Consider the following 27299-nt stretch of genomic DNA (forward strand, 5'->3'; position numbering starts at 1 on the left):
ATAAAAAAAGATCCAGACCAGAGACCAGAGATAAAACAAGAGTATGATACATGATAGATGATAGCAAGGTTAGATGGAGGCAGCTTGGAGCCTAGAAGGACTACAAGACAGATGCTAAGTTGGCTAATATTGTACTGGACTGGTAAGTATTTCACAAAAGTATTTCACAAAAGTGAGTACACTCTTCACATTTGTATAATAGGGTAAATAACAGCCATTATTGATATGTGACAGACTCCCGCAACTTCCGGGAGACTTGAGATTTCTGCGGCCAGCGCTGCGTACACTCCCGCTCACTAAATACACAAACATGGACGCACTGCAGAGAACAAAACCGACTTATAACTCATCAATAAACTGAATAAAGAATACAATAACATTACTGTTAAGGTATAAAAAACAGTATGTGTTCTACACACTTGCTTTATGATAAACCACACATAGACTTTTTGTTCCTTTTGTCCTTTTATGGCTTGATTCTAGTGGCCCATACAAGCAGCCTTGTAGTGTTGAACTGTAATTTCATATATATATATATATATATATAATATGTGTGATATGAGCTGATGCACATTGTACATTGTGATCTTATGATACACTTAAGTCAGATATTAATGTCCTGCTATAAAAGATTATGTTTGAATCTGAATAGACTTACATTGTAAGGACAGCAGCTTGTGTCTGTTCTCTTTATTCAATCTCCCTCAAGGTTAAATTAGGGTGTGGCCGAAGAACCAGACCAGGGCAGGGGATAACTGAATCCGGGAAAGGGTGTAGGGCAACCAGCCAACTTTATACCCTTTCAATTGCTGTTCCCATGACTAATAAAGAGAATTCGTTTATGCCTTTTGTGCTTTTTGAGGTGCACAAGGCATATTTTTCACAATATCAAAGACACACTGACATGCCCTAAATCCAGCCTAGTAATACACAATTGACCGATGTGCTGTAGATCTATAATAGGGCTCAAAGTCTCAAAGTCTCCCAAAGTGGAAGAGGATTCCAGCATCAACCTGTCAAGAGAGTGCTGGAAAATATTGGTGAAAATGTGGTTAAAGTTTGTCCATTTTCTTTGCCAGTGGTTTAGAGATTAATGGCTGTGTGTTGTGTTATTTAGAGGGAACAGCAAATTTACACTTTTGTACAAGCTGTACACTGACTACTTTACATTGTATCAAAGTGTCTTATCTTCAGTGTTGTCCCATGAAATAAATATAATAAAATACTTACAAAAATGTAAGAAGTATACTCACTTTTGTGAGATACTGTATGTTCTCTGTTATCTGTTCATGTTCAGTGTCCTCAACCTGGCAACCCATTGTTTTAAAGTGGAATGTGATAGCCTTTTTACACACTTGCTCTCATTTGACGATGAATAAATACATTAATGAATGAATGTGAATCTAAAGGACAGCTGTGAAAGTGAAGAGAGAAGAGTTTTCTAGAAAAATTACACATTCCAAGTTTTAGACATGTACCGTATATTAAACTACATATTAGATAAGGTAACATATTATTTACTTCATTAATCCTTATTTTGTAATAGTAATTAATTGATTGCACATTTTGACGTAAGATGGGCTTCCTTAAAAGTATCTTAGTAGATTGAATGGGATTGTCTGTAAAGGATATACAGCCTGACCTCCAGAAGTTCAGAAATCAATATTTGGTTGAATAACCCTGTTTTTAAGTTTTCATGCATGTTGGCACACTCTAAAAAGTAATTCTGTAATTCAGTATATTAAAAGTAATTAAAAGTAATTCAAAGCAAAATGATGACTTGACTGAGTTAAGTTGAGCCAATGAATATTTTCTTTTACAGTGTGTGTTCTCCTCCACCAGTCTTACACAATGCTTTTGGATAACTTTATGCCACTCCTGGTGCAAAAATTCAAGCAGTTCAGCTTGCTGTGGTTGGTTTGTGATCGTCCATCTTCCTCTTGGTTATATTCCAGAGGTTTGTAATTTGGTAAAATCAAAGAAAGACATCATTTTTCTTTGGCAGGGGATCCAAGTCCAGGTCCAGGGGTACCTCCCTCAAATACATTTTTGCAATTTCGGATGTCTGAAACAGCAGTAAAATACAGTACAAGGCCCTTTAAAAACCTCACAGCGTGCAGAGTTCCAGCGCTCTACAGCCTGTAGAGTTCCAGCGCTCTACAGCCTGTGTTAACCAAAATATTAACTAGTAAATAAAACTTCACTTTTGATCAGGACTTGATTAAAAAGGCGCACCAGGAAAAACGAAAGCGAAGAGATACAGAGAAACACAAACTGTTGTCTTGTTGGTAATTTAGGAAGAGCATAGATAACTCAAACTGAAGTACAGCAGGTTAAACTGATCAGGTTTTATATTTTCTGCGCTCTTGAACGCTGCATTCCTCCTCGTGCTGCTGCTCGGCGGTTTGGGAACGCCTCTCTGAGTGGAAATGAAACAACCGGAGGGAGAGAGGAGCGGAGTTTCGGGGGAAGTTCATGGTTACAGTGTTTCATTTGTTTATTAAAGCTGCTGATTCTGCTACATCTAACTTTCAGTGGAAGGCAGCTGCCGCCCGAACTCGCCGAGGTAACGTAGCTCTGCTCTACTGTAATGTTTGTTAAACAGCTAGCTGAAACTTAGTCGAACTGTTCAGTCCACCTAAAATAATACCGACGCTCCATTCAGTCGCATGTACAGCACTTCCGAGTGTCCGAATGTATTTGCTGCAGAATGTAAGGGGGACTGGAAATTTCCCAAAAAAGGGCAAAAACTTAAGCTTTGTAAACAGTAGTGTGTGCTCAGGTGATCCAGCTGTGTTGTATGTCTTTACTGAGACATAAACATATTTTTGCTATTATCTGTTTAAAGGCGTTTAAGGAAGTTTTTATACCTGTAATTGAAGATACAGGTTACTTAGTTAACCTAGTTAGTCGAATAAGTTAGCTAGGGTTAACTACAGCTCTGGAACAAAATAAGAGACCACTTCAAAAAGATGAGTTTCTTTGATTTTACCTAATTAAAAACCTCCTAAAATATATAAATCAAGAGAAAGATGGATGATCAAGTTGAACTGCTTGATTTTTTGCAGCAGGAGTAGCATAAAGCAATCCAAAAGCAGTGTGTAAGACTGGTGGAGGAGAACATGCATGAAAACTGTATGATAAGCTTATGAGTATGAACTTGTTTTCTTTGCATTTGAGGTCTGAAAGCTCTGCATCTTCTTTGTTAATTCAGCCATTCTTCGTTTTCTGCAAATAAATGCTCTAAATGACAATATTTTTATTTGGAATGTGGGAGAAATGTTGTCTGTAGTTTATAGAATAAAACAACAATGTTCATTTTACTCAAACATATACCTATACATAGAAAAATCAGAGAAACTGATTCATATATATATATATATATATATATATATATATATATATATATATATATATATATATATATATATATATATATATATATATAATACGCATCTGCATATTGTGATGTGTCTGCGTATTAAAGTACACGGAAACATCATCCTCGCTTATAGCGCAGTATTGAAGGGTTCTTCCACAATAATGATATTCTTGGTGATATGAGGTGATATGACAAAACATTGTTTTTTTTTTTATTAATTTCAAGAATAAACTAATGTAACAAAATAAATGTGAAAGTTTTAAATGATATAAAATGTTTCATACATTTAAAAGAAACCAAAAATCTTAAATAACTCATGATGAAGTTGCTGATAATTTGTTTCCAGTAATGAGTTATAGATAAATAATACATTTCTTGTTTTTTCTGTGCACAGCATGTTCCTGTCCATCCTGCTCCTCCTGCTTCAGCCAGCAGAGGGCGCTAACTCCACACTGTCCTGCTATGATGATCAAGGCAACACTGTTGACTGGTTGGGTTTCATAAATGTTATTCATGCTGATCATCCTTCCTTCAGATTATCCTTCTGATAATTAAAATAAATAAATAAAGTGTCTCTTACACAAAATCTCTCACACACAGGAGCCTTTAGGGTCCTTTATAATACTAGATAAAGCATCACCAGTGATTAAACTGTGTTTTCAAAGAAAATTCAGGTTTGTTCTTTCTTTTTTGTTCAGGTTCTACCTTTACAAACTCCCCCGTCCACATGAAGCTCCCCGAGAGGAGGGTCTGAAGTACCTTCTGCTGGAGGAGAAGAGTGAAGGATGGGTGGATGGCAGCGTGTTTGTGGAAGACACTTCAGGGGCTCTGGGACGGACTGTTGGGCCACTCTATGAGGTACTCTTGTACTTGTGTTCTCACTTTGACATAAAGATGTTTTGTATTGTCTAATTCTTCCCTGAATATAAGTGTATATAGGCTATATGTTAATCAAAATGACTGTGTATATTTTAGGGATGCACTTAATTAATTTTATTATTTAAATTAAAAAATTCTGCCAAAATTGAGCAAAATAAAACTTTTTTGACTGAAGGCAGAATACTAAACAGGTTTTCACATGTTTCAAAGATTTTTAGCCCTTTTTTCCATGTTGAATATATTACATAGCTCAAATGTAGTTGAGTCTTGCTTTTCAAAGAAAAGGCAACTGCAAAACTGCAATATGAAAATAATTGCTGAATATTTTAACATAGCAACAAAGCACAATATTGTTTAATATAAACTAGGTCCATCACTATGACTGTTCTTTATATTGTCTCAGAATTAATTGCGATAATCTTTATTATTGTCATTTTAGGACCATTTTGTCGCTGTCCAATGAAAAACGAGTATCCCCAAAACAGTAACTTTACTGGAGCGAGAAAAAAAGATTTTTACTTTTTAATGGAAGTCAGTGTAAAAATATAATTTTGTCATTTTGAAGAATTTCTGTTGGTCCATTTGTCAAGAAATTTTTAGTGTTTAAAAGATTTAGTAAACTATAAATCAGCAAAAATAGAAAACTTGTTTTTCATTAGGCAATGATGATTTAATGACACTAATGCATATCATCAAATATTTTAATCTTATAGCGTAATAATGCTATTCTACATTTTTAAAGGACAACTAAATGTTTTTTTAGTAATAATTTGGGAGAGGTATACTGTTTTTCTGTCTACTTTATAAGTGTATATTCTGTGTATAAAGATGCTGATTTTGAGGCGCTGGTCATTGTGTCACATCTATACATCTGTTTTTCACATGCATGTAGCCAGCCTTAAAACACTCCAGGCATGGGATATGGCATACAGTGTAGTTAAATAAAAAAAGTGCATTGTGATTGATCTCATTGTTTGTTTTTCTGTATATTACATCTTTTTTTTATCTAATATGTATATACATATATACACACACGTGTAGACATGCGTATGTGGAGAGAGATCTTAGGTCAGTTGAAGGGGGGAAAATTTGAGAGCTTAAAGAAATTTTAATTCCATGTATTCATGTGTAGGTTTTTTTTTTGTTAAAAAAAGCATTACAAATGGTATATAAGATGCATACCTGCATGCTTTTATTAAATAATAATAATAAAAAAAGTTAATTCATATACAAAACTAAAAACACACAAGGAAAGTGTAATGGATGATATCAATATCAGCAAAACTTATTAAAATCATGTTCTGTATTGTACAAAAAGTCAATAATGCAGTTATTGTGACAGCTATTATAAACTTTTAGTCTTTTTACTTCAGCCAAGCATAAAAGTGTAAATTTTGCCATTTTTGGCCGAATAATTTTTGGTTGCCAAATGTTCAATGCATCACTAGCAAATTACAATAACATATCTTATTATCTGTATTAAAATGCTGTATATTTTAAGTAATATCTAGATAAACACTGCAGCGTGTAGGTGTGTGTGTGTGAGAGAGTACAGGGGCTCTGAGGCGGACTGAGGTTAGTTCGCTCTGTGAGGTTCTCTGTTACTCTGTTAGTGCACAGCTTGCAATAAGACTTCCTACCACAGTGTTCAGAATGACAATTCAGCAGCCAGTAATTGTTTTTACTTTTGTCTTTATTCTCCTATTCTAAATTTGCTGACGTACAGACGTCCCCCTCGCCCCTCTTTGCAGAAGTGAGATTTTGATTGAAGGCGTTGTTTTAGGCTCTCACTTGAAAGTAGTTTTGCTTATTCGACTGTCTGCTGTTCTTCAGCTGCTGCTGCGCGCATGAGAGAGGAAGATCAATCTCCTTTTCACAGCTTAGCAGAAGCTGCTGCTTCACAGTTTCAGCTGCTGAAAAAGTGTGTTTGTTTTAAGATCCAACACGTCTCATTTCAGAATACAGTGTCAGCCCCAGTGCTATTCTCACTATACTACCGTGATGTGCCAAAAGTCATAGAACAGAAGCTTTTAGTGTGTCCCATGACTTTTGCTATGTCTCAGGGAAGCTAAGGAACGCTGCACTGACCTGGGGGATGTGTGTGTGTCTCACTGCTGGTTATGACCATTACCACTCACTGCACAAGATAACACCTCACAGCTTGTACTGGTGTGGGCTATTGAAAGTCATAATTAATTTAAATACTGCCTGTCTGATGACTTGAGCATGTCAGTGTATGTTGGCAATGGTTTGTGGGCCATTCTATAGTTTTCCAATCCATTAAGTTTTATAACATTTGTGATTCATAAATGACAAATGCCACTCCATCAGTTCAGAGAAAACAGTTTTACTTTATTACTTTTAAACACCCTTGTGAACAGTGGGGGCACATTTAAAGCAGCGTTATGTGAGAATTTGTGCTTTTCTTTTCTTAGGCTCCCCCTACAGGTGGAGAGTATAATTAAATTTTACTCTACTGCAGTACTATAAGGTGCACCGGATTATAAGGCGCATTATCAATAAACGTCTTTTTTCTGGTCTTTTTTTATACATAAGGCGCACCATATTATAAGGTGCATTATCAATAAACATCTATTTTCATATATAAGGCACACTATCGAAAAAAAAAACATATTTTCTGGTCTATTTTCATACATAAGGGGCACCAAATTATAAGGCACATTATCAATAAACGTCTGTTTTCAAATATAAGGTGCACTGAATTATACGGAGCATTATCAATAATCTTCTATTTTCTGGTCTTTTTTCATATATAAGGTTAATTGGATTATAAGGCACATGATGTGACACTGGTAAGGAACAAGGGTGTTGCCATGTTTTCCTTCTAATTCAGCAGGTCTCACCACTTAGTAAAGCTAAGTTAGGTAAATTAATTCTTAAAAAATGTATATTTCAAAGTCAAACGAGCACTAAATCTCCAGACTGATTTCTCTCCTGAAAACTGTTTATTTGGGTGAGTAAATCACTTCTGTTTATTTACAGTAAGCTTAAATTTCCAGATTTCTACTAAGGCTGGGTGCAGCAGCATCGGTTAGCCGCTAATGCCGCCTGACAGAGCTACATTGAGGAACCCTGAGTGTTCTGGTAAACCCAGGCCATATTTAGCTAGCAGTTTGTCCCACATAGCTTGTTTTAACACGGTAAAGACGCAGACTGCAGGCCAATAATACTCACCTCTGAACGGCGAAAGAGCTAGCACTTAGCGCCGTCTGCAGTTATTGCTAATACTGCTCCAGTAGTGGTAGCTGGAGTTAGCAGCAGACTACAGGCCGATAATACTCACCTCTGAAAAGCAAAAGAGCTAGCGCTTACTGCAAATGCTAATACTGTTCCAGCCTCAGTGATGAGGGAGTGGGAGAATTAAACTGAATCTTCTGTATAACGCTGCACTTCAGCAGAGTGGCTTTACTGCTCCTTACAACCTGACTGATAAAATTCATACATAAGGCGCACTTAAGATTTTTGGGAAAATTAAAGGATTTCAAGTGCGCCTTATAGTGAGAAAAATGCGGTAAATACAAATCGCACTTTGAGGACCCTTAAATGATCAGCTGTGCGCATGCATTTGTTGATCATGTCAAGAGGCTTTTATTGCCAAGTACAAACTGCAACATAATTAGGTTTTTCCAGAACCATGGTGCAACATAAAGTGCAACAAACAACAACTACAATAAATACAGCAGATATGAGACAGTTTTACTGAGGTAGAGAATATAAGCTGAGAGAAAATTTAAAAAAAGCATACAGACTCGGGTTGCGATTTTCGATGCTATAATTTTGGGTAAAGCTTGTACGTAAGATTGCTTTACTAAAGGTGATTTCACTGAAAAGAAGTGTCCCAAACATTTGGTAAAAAATAAATGTGTATTTTATGAAGGTCTATGCAGGGTGCTTTTTGATTGATAAGAACTTTATGCTGTGTTTCAGGAAGGTGAACTTGGGTACATCCTGTACAATGATCAGCCTCCAGAAAAAGACCGTTTGGAAAATGCACACAGGAGTGCAGGACACACCAAAGGTGAGGAGCTACAGTGTACCGGATACAGCAGTTCTTGCTTAAGGCTTCTGAATTCACTAAAACTGTATGTTACTGTCTTTTTTTATTTGTCATTTGCACATCATGTCAAGACATACGTGCATTGAAATGTTTTGGCAATATAAGCAATATAAATTCTTCATTTTGGAAAAAGTAGGGTGAGGTTTATTTGTGTAAATATTTGTTAGCAACCAAACAATTGAATTTAGCATTTCTTTAAATGTTATGTAAATCTCGTAACTGCAAGTCTGTCTTTAAATGTCTGGCACATCACAAGTAGCAATCATTGGGCCCAAGCTCAATGTGCCACCATATAAAGACAGTAGAACACAAATGATGGACAGTGTTTTTAGACTGGATTCATTTATAGTAGTTTTGAGGTCTTGAAAAGAGATTTTAGAATATGATTTTTAAGAGTCTTCAAATTGCATTACAGGTGGTGGTGCTGGGTGATATGAGAAAAATCATATATCACAATATGTAATTTTTTATATCATGATAACGATATATATCATGACATAACACATTTGAGTATGTTTTCAGTTATTCTTCGAAAAATATGACAAAATAATATCATTGCTTAACTTTTCCAGCTTTATTTCAAAGTGACATTAAACCCAACTTTCACAAATGAGAATTACTACCTTTAAATGAAAACAGATGAGGTAGATGCAGTAGCAATTTTTTTTTCAAAATTATACAGGTATTTAAATTGAGTCAAAATATTAATTAACAATTAACATTTTTTGAAGTGTCCGTCAAATAACATAAGCAGAGTCATGTCACAAAACCACTTGCGAAGATTATATTATTTTCACTTATGTAAACTGAGTTTATACAAAGTGACCACGTCAATATATTTCATCGTAGCTTAATTTATATATTTACATGAATAATTGATGAAATTACTGTAGAAACGATAGGGACAATGGAAGCAGCACGATAGACACATTTCTAACGTCCCCACGATGTTTATCATCATATCGCGCAGCAGTAATAGGTGGCAGTTATCGAGATTATCAAGAGTCATCCACTATGCACTTAATTGCTTAATGGCTTAGTGGTGAGCACATTCGCCTCCCAGCACTGGGTTCTTGGGCTCCATATCTCCACCTATCTGGGTAGAGTTCCCATGTTCTCTCCATGTCTGTGTGGGTTTCCTCCCTAGTCCAAAAACATGGAGAACTGGTAAATTGGGTGTTCTAAATTGCACAGAAAAATTGGTGTGTAACATAGATATGGATTGGCAACCTGTGCTGAGTCAACTCCTCTGTGCCCTCCAGGTAGACGGTGGTTTCCGTGTAAGAGTATGCTGAGTGTGATTGGCTGTCGCTTCTCAGCAGTGTGTGTTGAGTGTGTGTGTGGAATGTAATTGTAAGCGTCCTTGAGTGTGTTGAGTGGGAGAAAGCTGCTATATAAGTGTCTGTCTATAAGTCTGTTCTTTTTCTATACAGGTGTGGTCCTGTTTGATGATAAGCAGGGTTTCTGGCTGGTTCATAGCACTCCACACTTTCCACCTCTCAAAACAGAAGGAAAATTCTCCTACCCTGAGTCTGGGACCCAGAATGGACAAAACTTTATCTGTGTCACCTACCCTCTGGACCGCTTCGAGACTATAGGTAAGAATTTAAAGATTAAAAAATAATACTCATTATAATACTCATTATATGGTCAGTTTCCTCTTTGTTTCAAATGGTGAGAATTTATGTTTTGCACTGGAGTTAAAAGGCTAATGTTGCTAACAAGCAAAGGAACTTTATGTGCACTAATAAGCACTGTGCTACTGTGCTAATTCTCCACACACTATGTTGAGTTTAGACTACTTTTAGCTATGTACCTTACTTTTTTCACATTTTTATTATTGTTTCTTTCTTTTCTTTTATTGTTTTAATTATTGCTTATTTATATTTTACTCTTGTATGTGTTTAGTCTTATTTATTCATCTGTAGTTGCATTTTTATTAGTTTTATTCCCTTTATATGATTTTATGATTCCTACTCTTTAAATTCTTACTTTTACTTTCTCCTCCACATTTGTGCTGAAGTGACAATAAATCCCTAACAACTAACCAACCACCGAAATGATCAGATTTATCAGTTATCCTGCAGCATGGGGTGTTCAGTGTGAGTTACTCAAAGTTACAGCTGTTTCCTTAAATATTCCTCATCTCCTATTTCTCTACAAAACAGTCACTCACGCTCATATTCTAATACCGTACAGAATTCTGCAGTTTCCTCAGAGTTTTCTGTCATTATTTCGCAGCTAGCTCGAGCGCTGTAAATATAAGCAATTCCGCGGACCGCTACAATGCTCGCAGCAGCGCGCTGCCGACATCTGAACCCCGGCTCTCCTTCGCGAGCAGAAACGGCACAACACCACCCGCTGTTAAGCTGCTGTAGTGGATACAGCGCTTAGAAATAAATTAACAAACACAAAAATTAGGGTATTCAATCTGTAATTTCAGTCGTTTTATTTTTTTTCTTTTAATTACCGTTTTTATTAGTTTCAGTTAAGGGGAACTTTCACTTTCAGTTTTCGTTATTTCGTTCGTTTTCGTTAACAGTAATACTTTGTTATATGGTGATTATCAGGCCATAGCTTTATATAAAATAAAAATAGTATTAAAAAACAGATGACTATTTCCTGGAGCCTGGACTGATCCATTACTTTCCTCGGGCCGGGTCTCGTCCGGGCTGAGAAATAAAAATCAAAGTATCCTGCTATTTAAAAAAATGGAAAATTTAATAACAATAATAATATAGTTCTGCATACTAGAGTTTAGATTGTCTGCCTGAACCCGAGCGTGAACGCAAGACTGAACGCGAGCTCATCCGCGCGTTTAAAGCTCCGCAGCATTTAATAAAAACAGATTAATAAATATAAAATAGGAAAATAACTAACTAAACTTAGCTCAAAATGGTAAAATAAATATAATCTAATGAATTCTTAAATAACAAAAAAGAAGTAGTCTACACACAGGTACAAAGCTAAAAAAATATACATAAAAAAAATCATCCGCGCGTTTAAAGCTCTGCAGCATTTAATAAAAACAGAAAAATAGATATGAAATAGGAAAGCACATAACTAAAGCTCAAAATGCGAAAGGAAATATAATCTAACGAATTCTAAAATATCAAAACACACAGGTACAAAAATAAAATAATATAAATCCCCCCCCCCCCTCTCCGCGCCGGTAATACCGTATACCGCCATATAATCTGACGACGGTATGACGGTATGAAAAACTTCAATACCGCCCAACCCTATAAACAACTTTTATTAATCCATTCCCTATTTAGTTGCTCGGGTACATTGTAACTGAGGGCCACCCTCAATTTTCTCCGATTTTAAATAAAGGTTGATTGATTGTTTGATTGATTGATTGATTTATCCATGTTTATCCATAACAGTGTATCATATAGTGTCAGAAATTCCAAAAAAGTGCTGCTTTTAACTGCTTTTGGTTACTTGTTAGTTACTTTATATTGTATAGTGGTTTAATAAATAAATCAGTATATTAAAGTGTTAAAGTATTAAAATTATGCTTTTGCAATACTGTATCGATTCTCAAAAATGCATGGATGTATTGATTTTTGATGTAAAGAAGATTGGTGGCAGTAAGGGGTTCATCTCCTTTTGTGTTTATACACCGACCACCAGATAAAAAAGTACATTTTCCTTTTACTCAGATTTAATGCAGTATATTTGCAGTAAACTATGATTATAGCACAGGGTCATTGATAATAGGGTTATAGGGTTGACGAGCTACCAGACAGTGTGTATGGGCTGTGCTTCCTGTATTAATCTGATTAATATTTTTTTATTGTCTTGTCGAGTTGCAACCTCTGTATTGTGATAAGTACCATGTTGCCGGGTTCTTTCCAATACACAGCCTTACTAGCCTTTATAGCACTAATACAAAAATGAAAAAGCAAACTTTAGACAAACACGTCTTTTCTGATCATCTCAGCAAAGCAAACGCTGCCATAAACCGTCACTTTAAAGACATGCACACTTTAGAGACAAACTTTAAATAATATCTCAAATACATTTATATAGAAACATGAGGCCACTGTGCCGTCTGAGTGTGTATGTGTGGACTAGCTCAGTGTGAGACTGATGCTGCTGCTTAAAATGCAAGGCAGCTTTGATTGGCTTTGTCTGTTTGTGACTGAAGCATCATGAGTAAACACTGTATGGAAGCGTCTGCATTGATCACTTATGCTTTAAGAGCAAATCATGCAAAGGGAGCAGTTGCCATAGCTACGGCAAGAGTAATCCATCTATCTGGCACTGTAACCATAGTGACAGTGCCGTTCCCACCGAGCCGTAGGTTATGGCGTTCTCGTCAGGTGAGTCTCATTATGCTGATGACACTTCACAGCTGCTCTTCCTTTTGTTTGATCTGACGGCGGATGCTGGAGTTTGTGTCTGATTGCCGTAGGGACTGTACAGATGTGTCCATCTTACTGGATGCAGCTGAAATAGCTCACAGCACATCACTTTAAACTACAGGTGTACACTGTTCAGTCAGAACATTATGACCAACACTCTAAACTGTGCAGCAACAGATTCATCAGATTCATCTCTGACTTTACTTTATTTATTCAGTGGAGGACAGTGAGTAACGAACACAGTGTTTAAAAACTCCAGCAGCACTGCTGTAACTGATCCTCTCACTGTACCAGCAGCACAACAAACACTAACACCTCATACACCACCACCATGCTAATCAGTGCTGTGCTGAAAATAAACCACCCACCACCCAAATAATACTAATAATAGCTGATCTGTGGTGTTTTTCTCTTCTGTGAGGTTTTCAGTATTGAGAAACAGGATGAAAGAAGAATCAATCAATCAATCAATCAATCTTGAGGGTAACCCTCATTTTCAATGTAGTCGAGCATTTACAAATACAGAGATTGACATGACAAAGACAATAAGTTAAATTATTTTAAAATAACAGAAAATAAAATATAAAAATAGATTTAAAAAATAGAATTAGACTAAAAAATATATTATTATTATTATTATTATTATTATGAAACATGGTTTAATTGATAAGAAATTAAGATCAAAAGAAGATAAGATTAATACAACAAAAATGAGTTAAGCTAAAACTTTTACATAATACGAACAAAAATACAATTAAATATAAACAAACAATAATTAATAAGCAGATGTAATAAAAATAATAATATTAATAGAAATAAAACAAAATAAAATGAGTTAAAAAGCAATAATAAAAAACTAAAAAAATAAAATAAAATATAATAATAAAGTATGCAGAGAAACAAATAAAGGATTACAGCCTGTAATTATTCTAGAACTTCAATGTGCTTTCTAAACTATAATCCTAATACTGCAAACAGATGAATTGACCAGGTGTAAAATGTCAACAATGTAAATTTGGCAGTTTAATTAATTTAAGATGATTGGACCAACAGAAATGCTCCAAAATGATGTGAAAAAAAAATCTTTTAATGCTGACCTTTATTAAAACGTAGAGATTTTTGTCTTCTGTAAAGATGTTTTTGGGGATACAATGTTTTCGCCTGACGTCTGAAAAAAGGATGAAATATGGTTATCAAAATGAATTATGACTCATTTGTGTTATATAACTCCACAGTAATGTTATAATTGGACTATTAGAAACAACATTTCCAGAACGAATGCACTAAATATTTGGCAACCAAAAATGGAACTGATACAAGATATTTAAGGCTGTAGCATCAGGTCCTCCTAAATACAAAATAAATGTATTCTATTTACGGCATTTATTAATTTAGATGTAAATAAATGGCAAAATTAATGCAAACCTTCAAAAGAAATGTTTAGTATTTTGTTTTTGCCCCAAAATAATCATTCATGCATTTTAGTGCTTCCATAATAAAAATGGTAAAATAAATTATACGTCATAAACTGTATAAAACTCCACCACAGATAAGAGCAGCTCTCGGCTTTGAATATTTAATATTTAAATGTTCTGATAAAGTTTATCTCCAGTTTCTGAGTAAACTTTAATTTGCCTGTTATCAATACACTATTGATTCATGACTGTTTCTTACTGAGTTAATAAACATTTGAGCTCATAGTTTAAAAAGGTCTGATATGTTCCACAGGTGAGCAGCTGAAAATTAACCAGCCGCACGTCTACGACTGTCACATCCCCGAGCCCCTGGCCTCCTCAGTGCCCTCCATGGTTAATCTGTGTAAAGAGAACCAACACAGGCGGAACAGCTCCAATGCCCCACCCCCTTCCTACTCCTCAGCCAATCGGAGCGTCTCCCTCCTCTCGCTGGGCGGGAAGGAGTTCATCAGCTTTGCTAAAGGAGCTGCTTTTGATAATGGTAAGAGTCTGCAGTGAGGGAACAAGAAAAGAATCACTCTGTCTCCCCCCACTGGCAGAAACAACTCACTCAGGCATAGTACATTTATAGTATTTCATAAAACTGGAACATAAAACATAAAAAGCCTAGAATTTTATAACGTATTGGACAGAAAATACTTTTAAACATTTCAAAAAGACCTTTATTCTATTTGAACAATATATAAATTTCTCCATTTTGACAAATTGTAACGTCTAAACACAGAGCACACAGTGCTATTGATTCAGTTTTTAATACCGAATTATAGGGTTTAGAAGTAACCAGTAAAAAGTGTAGATTTGAAGGATGGACAGCACTGGGCAGCAAAGGCATTTCTATAATTCATACACCTATTTTAACAATGTAAATCTTTAGTTTTGTTGCATTTTGAGAGATTTCAGTGAGAAAATAGGGTACAACTTTAAAATAAGACTACCTTTATAAAGGGTTTATAAATGGTTTACAATTAGTTTATTAATGGTTACTAATTAGGCTGTAAATGCCTTAAAAATCATTAATAATCAGTTATAACACATACGTAGCAATGTACGTAGACCCGTTTTTTGCAAACCCACAGCCATTTATATTGTTGCATTTTCTATATGTGTTAGAACTGGTTATTAATGATTTTTATGGCATTTACAACCTAATTAGTAACCCTTAATAAACAAATTGTAAACCATTTATAAACCCTTTATAAAGGTAGTCTTATTTTAAAGTGGTACTGAAAATAGTTATATATACATTTATAAACATCACATTGATCTATATAGGTGTAACTGTAATAATTTAATGAAATCTTCACTTTAGCCAAACTTCACAAGTTTTAACACATTACGTAGAAAAAAGTATTGGAACACCTGCTTTTTATAATTTGTTAAGAGTATTTTTAAAAGTTATGTTTTAATAATGTGTAATTTTTTTATTTTATCATTAAATGTTTGTGATGCACATTTTATGGTGCTCTTATGTATATTCGCAATATAAACTTTAACCTTATTTTGTAATCAGTCTTTTGTTTACTGATAGTGATTATTGTGTCTGGTTGATATCAAACATATATTTGCCCTTCCACTAAAAAAAAAACCTTTAAAATTATATTTTTTACTATTCTCCTTGTGCTTGTTCATTCCATTATGAAGGGAGAGATATAAATGCTTCAAAAATATTTATTAAAAAAGTATCTTTTTTCACTGACTTCCAATAAAAAAAGTCTTGTTGGAGATATTTTATATATATATAGTGTATATACCATATGCAAATGGTTTACGTTCATACTTATCTTTGCAAATAACCCATTACTCTCCAGATTAAATTGATTTAACTACTCTTATTAGCTCAGTCTTCAGTGCTCAGTGTGTTTTTACAGGCAGCAGTTGACCTGAATGTCTCTGTGTGATCTTGTTCAGACCTGTATCACTCGTGGGTGGCTCCGGCGCTGCAGGCGGACCTGCTGGTTCAGTTTTGGCGTCGCTCCACCGGCATCCTGGAGTCCGACTGCGACCCCTCCTACAAAGTCCTGAACATTCAGCTGCTCTCCCCGGGCCAGAAGCTCACCTTCAAGTCCACGGAGGACCACTCGAAGTGGGCGGCGAGCGTGTCCGGAGACTGGGTGTGTGTGGGGGACATTAACAGGAACGAGGCGGAGGAGAAGAGGGGCGGGGGAACGGTGTGCCATAAGAACGCCGTGGTGTGGAAGGCGTATCGGGCCACGGCGCTGCAGTGTGACTCTTGCAGCGGGGCGGTGGAGCAGTGTGAGACAGCCCTGCTGTATTAACCAATTAGGCCAGAAATAAAGTCAATCAAGTACAGTTATAACCCTGTTAATGCAGCGACAATAACCTAGTTATAACATGGTTAACGCAGAGGAAATAACCTAGTAATAACATGGTTAATGCAGAAGCAATATTCTAGTTATAACAGGGTTAATGCAGAGGCAATAATGTAGTTATAACATGGTTAATGCAGAGGTAATAACCTAGTTATAAGAGGGTTAATGCAGAGGCAATAATCTAGTTATAACACAGTTAATGCAGAGGCAAAATCCTAGTTATAACAGGGTTAATGCCTATACAATAACCTAGTTATAACACGGTTAATGCAGTTCATCATGTTCATCAGTAGTTATAATACGTTTAATGCAAGTACAGTTATAACCCTGTTAATGCAGAGGCAATAATCTAGTTATAACACGGTCAATGCCCAGACAATAACCTAGTTATAACAGGGTTACTGCAGAGGCAATAATCTAGTTATAACATGGTTAATGCTAAGGCAATAACTTAGTTATAACATGGTTAATGAATAACACAGTTATAACCTGATCAGTGTAGAGATGAATTATCCCAGTTTTAATCTATTTTGCACAGGTGCAAAAACCCATCCATAACGAGCCAAGGCTAATGCCATAACCCATACAGGTGCATTGACCTAGTTATATCCCATCCAGTTATAAACTAGTTAATTGTGTTGCAAAAACCTAGTTATAGCCTAGTTAATTCAGTTACAATAACCTAGTTATTACCCAGTCAATGCTGGTTTAATAACCCAGTCATTATCTAGTCAATGCTGGTTCAATACACCAGTAATAACCAGTCCTTGCAAGTTTAGTAAAACTATTCAGGAATCAGTTAATACTCTTGCAAATAGTTTATTTTTTAAGGATTCCATATAACACCCACTGGTTTTATTGCATATTTATTATGCAATTGTTAAAACACTGATGATAACAAAATCCCATTTTGCCTGCGTGGGTTAAATTCTGGCTCTGTTGAGAGATAGATAGGTTTACTTTGCATATGTTTAATAATAATAATGATATAGCAGACAGTGTTGGGAATCTGTTGTGGGATCAGGTGGTTTATGGGTACACTGGTTTATAAGTCAGGTCTAAATTCTGAATAGTCCTTTTTGGGATTTTTAAGCTTTATGTTTTATTGCACTTTTAGTCTCCTGCTGTTTCTGAGATTGTATTTTTTAATCATAAACCATGTATGTGTTTTATGTTGAACACTGGAGATTTATAAAGACTTGATTTCCATATATTTGTTAGACATTATTTAATGGCACTGTGTGTGTAAGTTTACGTAGAATTGTGTGTAACTTGGTACAAGTAATAAGGCTAATTAATGAGGTGAGATTAATAAGCTTTTATACAGTGTTATTCGGCTTGTTTGCACAGTAAACATCCTCCACTCCTGTATCAGATGGTTGCTGGGTTTTTGAGGATGGTAGCTCTGTGTATCTGAGGATTGTAGAGGCACTTTTTTTCTTTTTTCATTAAACTCCAGTCAGATGAATGGAGAGACTGTCACTGATCTTCCCCCAGGCTTGTGAGCTGCATGCTTATGACACAATGGAAGCTTTTAAACTCGCATTACAGTATCTCTGTGGAAATGAATAGTCTTTCCACACTAGTGCACACCTTTTTGATACTATCCAATCTTTCACCATTTCAGTATTCAAAACTGAACTGATTTTTTTTCTCTATAATCTCTATAATAAGTCGTTTTCAGAACCCAGACAGCAGTAATGAGTCCTCCTATAAAATAATGCTAATAATGTGCTGGATAAACTGAAGAAGGTGAAGACTAGCATGTACTTCTTCTTCTCAGTCACATCAAACCAGTTCAATATCTTTAAAATCTTTAACAACATCACTGGGCAACTAAATTCTTATTATGCTTGGAGGAGAATACTAATACAAATTCTGTTATGTCTGTGATCTGGAAAATCTGCCCCAATGTTAAGAGTCAGCACTTAGACAGTTGCGCCACCCAAAACCTGGGTATATTTTTTATGATTAAGCGCAAACTTGCGTTAACTTGTCATTTTGTTCATTTTGAAACAATAAACATTCTGATACAAATGTTCATAAGTGTCCATATTTGTCCCCACATAGTTTATACACCAACTGGGGGTATAAGAAAGTAATCAATATATCAAAAGAATACAATTTTTTGTTTTGCAATACTGTATTGATTTTCAAATACACTGTATTGAATTGTGATTATTTTACATGTAAAGATTTTGTGTTATGTTTAAACTCCTCTAGACAGCAGTGTTGTAATCTGTTGGTAGCTCCCGCTGTTCTGATTGGAAAAAATGTATCTTTACTTTTATTCAGATTTTTTATACATATGATACTGTTTTTTTTAGTATGCCTGTTTTCCTAAATTTTATTTTATTAACTGCAATATATCATACACATGGGAAGTAAGGTCAAACAAATTATCATGGTATATAAAAAAAATTAACAATACTCTCTTTGCAGCAGCTTCTGGGTTAAACTGGACCATAGTAGCTTCATTTCTTCCCAGTATCAGAGTAACAGAGCTGAGCTCTTGTGCTTTAATGTGATGGAAATGTAAATTGTTTATAATTAAATGTGTGAACTGCACTTTTGTCCAATGGAAGATTACTTTCAATTCTAGTCCCTCAGGCTGTGCTGTAAACTTAAGGAAGGCAGTCTGAGACACTTGCTCTGGGAGAAGGATTGGGTATTGTAACTGAGTTGGCATGTCTAACCCTAGTATTTGACATTTCTTCATCCACGGTGTGATGTGTGCAACAGGAAACTTTTAAATACAGCATTATCACCCACAGTGGACTGTGCAGTGGTTAGTAATGATCGTGACCAGCGCCGTCTGGATAGGATTGTCCGTGATTCTTTGGCTTCCATGGGACATGAAACTAGTTCATGTCCCATGACTTATGACATGTCAGTGTGTTTTAGTACATAGGTAGTAGGTCTTGTTTAATTTAAGAGCCATACAGTGGCGTAAAAAAGTATTTGCCCCTTACAGATTTATTTTGTTTGTGCATTTTTGTCATACCATTTTTCAGATTATCAAACAACCTATAATACCAGAAAAATATAAAAAGCACTTTTTAAGTGATGATTTTAGGGTAAACTATCCAAACCAACCTAGACCTTTGTGAAAAAATGTTTGCCCCCCTCCCCATAAACTAACTGTGATTAATCACAATTTTTAAAAAGCTGAGTTCAATTTCACTACTAACCACAACCAGACCTGTAGAATCAAGAAATAATTAAAAAAGAACCTGTCTGACAACATGAAGAAGATACAAGATCACAAATTATGATCACATTATGCCCTGATCTAAAGAAATTCAAGAACAGATGAGAAAATAAAGTCATTGATCATCTATCAGTCTGGAAAGTCATTTCTAAAGCTTTGGGACTCCAGAGAACCACAGTGAGAGCTATTATTCACTAATGGAGAAAACATGGAACAGTGGTAAACCTTCCTAGGAGTGACCGGCCGACCGAAATTACTCTAAAAGGGCATGAACAACTCATCCAGAAGGTCACAAAAGAACCCAGAACAACATTTAAAGAACTGCAGGTCTCACTCGCCTCGGTTAAGGTAAGAGATTGTGATTCAATAATAAGAAAGATACTGGCTATAAAAACACTGCTGACCAAAAAGCACAACGGCCTGTCTCACATTTACCAATAACTTGATGATCCCCAGAACTTTTTTATCAGTATGACAAAAAAACAAAAACTAAAAAAATCTGTAAGGGAATTAGACTGATATACGCCACTGTATATCAATCTAAAGGTGGAATCACATTAATAACACAATGTCACAACATAAATGAGCAGTCCACACATAAATATATATCAAAATGAAAATTTATTGCATACAAGAATAGGTGGTGTGTGTATATATAGTGCATATACATGTTCAGAATCCAGCTTAAGACTATACAGGACTGAATGTACACATTAGCTTATCCTGAGCAACACGGCAGAACACACTTTCCTTATATCTGCAGAGAAGCAAGAGCACCCAATAAACAAGGCACTTCACCACGAATGCTGGAAACATCCAAGCCAAAGAGAGACACCGGCTCCTCCCCCCAGCGGCAGCAGCGTCTCCAGCGCTTCAGTCTGGACCAGGCTTCAACAGCGTCTGGAGATTCTGCGTGCTAACACGGGGTTCACCAGAGCTGCTTTTTAATTTAATATTTTTTTAAATATATATTTTTGGTTAAAGCTATAACCAAGGACGTCATAACTGTACACCTATCTGGAGTTAATAGTAGAGTTCAGGAGAAAGGTTTTTTAGTGTTGTGGTTCTCTGTGAACGCTCTGGTTTGTGCAGTGTGTCGCGTTTAACAGCCACGCAGCCAAATCTCCGCTTTAACTACTCTAAAAAGCACTGAAATAAAGCTATAGTTTGTTGAGAAATTAAAATGACACATTTTTGCTTCTTGCTGCAAATCAGTCGATCAGCCAAGACAGTTTCAATGGATGAAACCTGACTTTTCAGTTAGCTACAAGGAGCTATAAGGCTAATGTAGCTAACAGTGAGCTTTATACCCCAATATTTAGCTCTATATATTTCCCCAATGGTGGAACCAACGGTATACCTACTACCAGAGCAGGAACGTTCCTCGCCACCTTTAAGAAACTGCTGAAGACAGAGTTTCACAGTAGGACATTAACTAGCGTTAGCTAGCTAAGCAGGCTACTCTAAAGAGCTACATCTTGACCCCCTCCCACTCGTTTTGAGGTTAAACTGAGAAAATAATCAGTTCAGGGCAAATTAAGTCATATAATGAGAACTGCGTTTAGCTAGCTTGCTGTCTCTTGCTGCTAACATTCATCTGGCTAGTTTGGCTGGCTGGGTAATATTAATATGACTAGCCTTATAGACTGTGTATAGCTGGACAGAGCATCGTCTCTCAAAAGTGAAGCCACCACAGGCCGGGAGCCCCCTGCTGTTCGGCTGCAGAAAGCTGTGTAACTCCACCCATCCCCATAGGTTTCAATGGCAAAACAGACAACCTTCAATCACGTTTTTTTTAATATACTGTAATTCTACCTCCTTTATTTAAATGCAACAGCTACTGTAACCTCTGCTTATATTGTCAAATTTTTATATCCCCACAGAATTCGTTTTTAAAAACTTTATTCAGCTCTATTTAAAAAGGTGTGGTTATTGTAAAAGGGCTGGTTATGGGCGGGACCAATAACAGACCATCAGCTCTGCTCTGCAGCCTGTGACCTCGAGGTAGCCCTCAGCAGGGGCAGGGTTTATTCTCCACAGTCTTTCTCCCTCCTCTGGTCTTTACTGCGCAGACTTGGGTTTCAGGGTCACCAACATGGAGGAAGATTTTGGCTTAGTTTTCATTGAATGAATGGGAACGGCCACACAGCGTCCATCTTTTTTACAGTCTCTGACTACCCTTAACTAGCTAGTTAGCACAGTAACATACATATAAACTGAAATGCAGATCTCTGATCTCTACTGATTTAGTGAATCCATTCACAGTGAAGTTCGGGATCTTTAGGGAAACTATGGAAGGTATAAGATTTCTATAAGATTTCTTTCTTTTTGAAGAAGTTCTTTTGGGAACGCAACAGTGAAGCAGCATTGATAGTATCCAGCAGTCCAACGCTACTTCCATCCCCCACAGCCTCGTTTTGTAACAGACTAAGGGGCCAGTTGTAACAGCTAATAAAAATCATTTTAAATCAATGCAACCATAAAAAATAATACATTTATTTCATTTATCTTTGACCACAAAGTGCAAAAGCTAATATCAGAAAGATAAAAAATATATTTCACAATGATTATGCGTGGTCATATTAGCTTCTATTCCAGGGGTCGGCAATTAGTTTTGGCCGTGGGCCAGATATTTAGATATTTTTCAAGCCATTGCGTGGCGGGTTAAAAAAAAAATCTGTTTTTGGAAAATGAAGCATGTAAACCCAAGAAGAAAATAAAAAATAAAAAAATGAACCCAACGCTCCTCATGTGGGATCCAACCTGAGTCGTCAAGATTGCGACCCAATACACTACCGCTGCCCTGGCTAGTGAATTGTGACACAGCTGGGAAAAAACGCCCTTATAAGGAAATAGAGAGCTTAAGAACGGGTGGAAAAACGAGAACAGGTGAAAACGCCGGGGGAGGAATGTAAACTAAAGTTCGTCAGAGAAGCTTTTTATTATTATCGTTCATTATAGTTCAAACAACCTCATAGGCCAGATTTTTCATGCTTGCGGGCAGTGGGGCACCTATTGCAGACCCCTGTTCTATTCCTTGGTAGCAACATTAGCCTCATAGCTCCAACATGTCTTGTCTGATGGCCTGTTTTATTTGCAAGGAAATGTGTGTAAACTGTAAAATATATAAAATATATATATATTCTGATCTGTCCTTATAATCGCTGCTTGCATATGAGACCATAAGAAGATATTAACTGGTTACTGACAGTGTTGGTGGAGGTGGATGTGTCATTACGTGTGAAACAGTTTACAGGTGAAAAACAGCATATAAATGCATCCTAACCACATCCGCAGTTCAGTCCAACTCCAGCCAGAGCTGAGTGTGACGTCGTCTGCTTGCATACGTGTAGAGGGTAGAAGACTGGCAGTGTTTCAGATTGCAAAGGTCTTTGCTACTTAACATACTTTAAAGGAACAGCTTCACCACATATGATAACGTAGCAGTGAACGGAAGTGTATTAATATCATTCTCAATATCATTCATTCTCATTAGCTGTTAGCGAGATTAGCAGTGTTCGCTGTTCTCTCATGTCTATTCCTTTAAAGTTGGTTATATTGGCTACGTTCACATTACTGGCATCATTAATTCATTCAGATTTCTTTCTTGACGGTTCACATTTATTACAGACAAAAAAGTTATGAAAGCCCATTTCTACCAATAGAAAATATAATTCAGTTCTCCAGCATAATCATAATAATGAGATACTATGAGACAGTCAATCATTATTATGAGATACTTGGCCATTATAAAGAGATTGTAAGTCATAATTATGAGATACTAAGCCATGATAATGAGATAGTAAATCCTTATTATGAGATAGTAAGTCATTTTTATGAGATACTAAGCCATGATAATGAGATACTACTTAATAATAATGAGACACAAAGTCATTATAATGACATACAAAGTCATTTTTAAGAGATACTAAGTCATAATAATGAGAGAGTAAGTCCTTATTATGAGATACTAAGTCATTCTTATGAGTCTCTAATTGATAATAATGAGATACTAAGTCATAATACTGAGATTATAAATCACTATAATGAGATACTAAGTCAATAATGAGATTAAAAGTCATAATAATGAGATACTAAATCATAATAATGAGATTAGAAGTCGGTATTATGAGATAAATCATAATAATGAGATTAGAAATCAGTATTATGAGATAATAAATCATAATAATGAGATTAGAAGTCAATATCATACAGTAAGTCATTATTAAGAGATAGTATATCAAAGTTATTAGATCTCAGAATTATTATCTCATTAAAATGACTTAGTAAATTATAATAATCACTTATCATATTATTGTTATGACTGACTCTATCATAATAATGACTTACTATCTCGTTATTATGACTTCATAAGTATCTCATAATAACGACTTCTTATGTCATTACTGACCTAGTATCTTATCATAATGACTTATAATCTCATTATTATGACTTAGTATCTCATAATAACGACTTCTAATGTCATTATTGACCTAGTATTTTATAATAACGACTTTTAATCTCATTATTATGACTTAATACCTCATAATAATGACTTATAATCTGGAGGACCCTTATTTTTTCAAGTGGCAAAAATGGGTTCCATAAAAAGGTGCATAAATTGACACTGACCATTAACATTCATGTCTAATATCAATAATTCTGATATGTATCAGATCTAGAGCCACAAATGAAAATGACTTAAAAAGTCAGATCTTTTTCCACATAAAATCAGAGCTGGGTGACTTCAGCCTGCTAATGTGAACATAGCCATAGACTCAGTATGGAAAACGGGTTCCCTCAGTTAACAGTGGACTGTAAGGCATGTCTGAACCTGTGTAAGTACCTTAAGTGCTATACATCATTTGTTGTGGTTCCATAGTTCATAATTCACGCTTCAAGGCTCGATGCAGCCTCTCTGTGGATTGGCTGAAACTGACGGTAATTGTATTAGTTGTTTTAGAGGTAGACAGGGACCTGAAAAAGCATCACATCAGCAACATGACAGTGAACTCATCACTGTAAAAGCTGAAACTATACGAACCCATGAAAACTAAAATTAGTGCAAAACTCAGCCGAGAGTAACCAACATCCGCAAGCTGCTTAAAGGGAAATTCCACCAACCCTTCAAAAATGTGGCTTAAATTAATCGCTAAAATATAAAGTAATTAATTTAGAGTGGTTTGGTGTGAAATGTTGAAAAGTATAGGAATTGAAGTCCAAATTCTTGTTCACATTGGCAAAAGACATATGGAGAATTTAATGTCTCCAAAATACTCCTATTGCACAAGTTCATTAAAAATAAAAATTGGCTTATGCTAGTTAAAACAAGCTTTTGCCTTCTATATACTGGTCTGCAAAAAAATAACAGACCACTTAAAAGGAAGAGTTTCTTTAATTTTACCAAATTGAAAACCTCTGGAATATAATTAAAAGGAAGATGGATGATCACAAGCCATTAAACCAAACTGAACTGCTTAAATTTTTGCACCAGGAGTGGCATAAAGTTATCCAAAAGCAGTGTGTAAGACTGGTGGAGGTTTATTCCAAGATGCATGAAAACTGTGATTGAAAACCAGGGTTATTTAACCAAATATTGATTTCTGAACTCAAGCATATACCTAAAAATAACAAAATCAAAGAAACTGATCATTTTGACGTGGTCTCATTTTTTTTCCAGAGCTGATATTTTTATATCTGTTATTGCATTGTTCATTCCACAAAGGGCAACACATAATAACAACATATAATAACAAGTTCATTGGTGGTTTTAGATGGTACTTAAGGCAACCCTTTTCCCCCCTACCATCACCACTGTAAAGAAAAATCTTAATTAATCATAGGTGTGTTTTGGGTGTAACATGAAATAAACCAATCAGTGTGCCAGTTTTCATTCCCTACCAGGTGTGCTCTGACTGGTGCGTTAAAACACCAGCAGCTCATTTGAAGGAACAGCAATGTTATTTTATTCTTTATATTGTTTATTGTTGATGTAAAAGTTGGGTTTGTGCTCTGCAGTTTGTTTGTTTGTGTGTAAGGTATGAGGGTGTACACACACTGGGTGCACCTGCGTAGCTGAGAGAGGTATGGATGGGTGACTATTGACTGTTGACAGGGTTTTAATCAGTCAGTGGTGCACCTGTGTTTTCCGTCGCTAGAAATTTACCTGAACACACCTCACTTTCAGACCACCACGCCCACCGGTGTAGATTTATTCCTTAACTCTGATGCTATTTTAATGGCTTAGACACAAGGCGTGAAAATAGACTATTGCTGGGGTTTAAGATAGGGTCCAGAATGTGTAAATACTGATTCTATGCTGTTTGAAAATGTCAAGATACTAAAGTGCATTTTTTGGAGGGGTTTAGGATTGTTTCCTAATTCAGGTTTAAATACAGCCGGACAACATATAATCTTTACCATACAGCTCTGGAAAAAATAAGAGGCCACTTAATGATAATGTTTTTCCTTGATTTACCAAACTAAAAAGATGGATGATCACAAGCCATCAAACTAAGATAAAACTGCTTGAATTTTTGCACCAGGAGTGGCATACAATCATCCAAAAGCAATGTGCAAGACTGGTGGAGGAGAACATGGCCAGGGTTATTCCACCAAATATTGATTTCTGAAATCTTAAAACTTTGTGAATTTGAAATTGTTTTTTTTGCATTATTTGAGGTCTGAAAGCTCTGCATCTTTTTTGTTATTTCAGTCATTTCTCATTTTTTGCAAATAAATGCTCTAAATGAGAATATTTTTATTTAGAACTAGGGAGAACTGTTGTCTTTAGTTTATTGAATAAAACAACAATGTTCATTTTACTCAAACATAAACCTATAAATAGCAAAATCAGATAAACTGATTCTGAAGAAACTGAAGTGGTCTTTTATTTTTTTCCAGAGCTGTATACCACAGTTATGGTAAAGATCATATATATTTCCAATTATGTTCTAGTTTATATGTTTTTTTTATCTGATTATTGTGTATTTAGTTGATTTCTTTTTTACCAGAAATCAAATCAAAGCAAGCTATGTCTGGTTTAAAAGGCTAAAGTTCCTCTAGTGTAGAATATGAGTCTTCAGGAGTCATGAGCTCAGTTACTTTACATTCATTAGCTTCATTAGCCTGGTAGAACCTGTGCAAAAACAAAAACAGCAAACTGACTACACTACACAGGCAAAGGCTAAACTGTGTCGATTCCTGTGTAAACAATTCCTTTCTAGCGTGGCTGCTGGTCAAACAGCGCTCTCAGATTAATTCCTTAAGCAGGACAGAACCTGTACTATAAGCTACAGGACATTAGGAGGAACGTACTGCCACATTTACCTTCACATTTGTGTCTACAGAACTACAGGGACTAGCGCGGGAGTTGTTTGGACTGGCGTTAAAACAGTGTTCGGACGAGTCGCCGGCCCTTGGCTTTGATTCGTGGAAAAGTTGCGCTGGTTTCGTTGTTGAGCGATGGAGAGCCCACCGGCGTGTTTCCCCCTCTTCTTCTGAGCAGGAAGTCCATGCTTGCTGAGGTCATGGCGTAGAAGACATTTCCTGTGGCGGGTATTGTCAGCTCT

At 35.9% G+C, this 27299-nt stretch overlaps 2 protein-coding genes across 3 annotated transcripts in view; one reads left to right on the top strand and one right to left on the bottom strand.

The window, feature by feature from the left end:
• Nucleotides 1–2411: 2411 nt before the first annotated feature.
• On the top strand, nucleotides 2412–19085 carry dnase2 (deoxyribonuclease II, lysosomal). Its single transcript, XM_007242127.4, has 7 exons — nucleotides 2412–2566; nucleotides 3777–3872; nucleotides 4081–4240; nucleotides 8210–8300; nucleotides 9773–9937; nucleotides 14441–14668; nucleotides 16096–19085. Exons 2-7 carry the CDS (start codon nucleotides 3778–3780, stop codon nucleotides 16461–16463), a joined length of 1107 nt encoding a protein of 368 aa, XP_007242189.3. The 5' UTR covers nucleotides 2412–2566; nucleotide 3777; the 3' UTR covers nucleotides 16464–19085.
• A 4277-nt stretch (nucleotides 19086–23362) lies between these two features.
• The window catches only part of rgl2 (ral guanine nucleotide dissociation stimulator-like 2), a 65216-nt gene continuing 61279 nt past the window's right edge, over nucleotides 23363–27299 (bottom strand). For both annotated transcript variants that reach the window (XM_022668648.2, XM_022668649.2), the window contains one exon: nucleotides 23363–27297. In XM_022668648.2, the coding sequence (XP_022524369.2) occupies nucleotides 27116–27297 (182 nt within the window). In that variant the 3' untranslated portion in view covers nucleotides 23363–27115. The remainder of the gene's footprint in view (nucleotides 27298–27299) is intronic.

The sequence above is a fragment of the Astyanax mexicanus genome, chromosome 1 (assembly GCF_023375975.1).
Source record: "Astyanax mexicanus isolate ESR-SI-001 chromosome 1, AstMex3_surface, whole genome shotgun sequence".
Taxonomy (NCBI): domain Eukaryota; kingdom Metazoa; phylum Chordata; class Actinopteri; order Characiformes; family Acestrorhamphidae; genus Astyanax; species Astyanax mexicanus.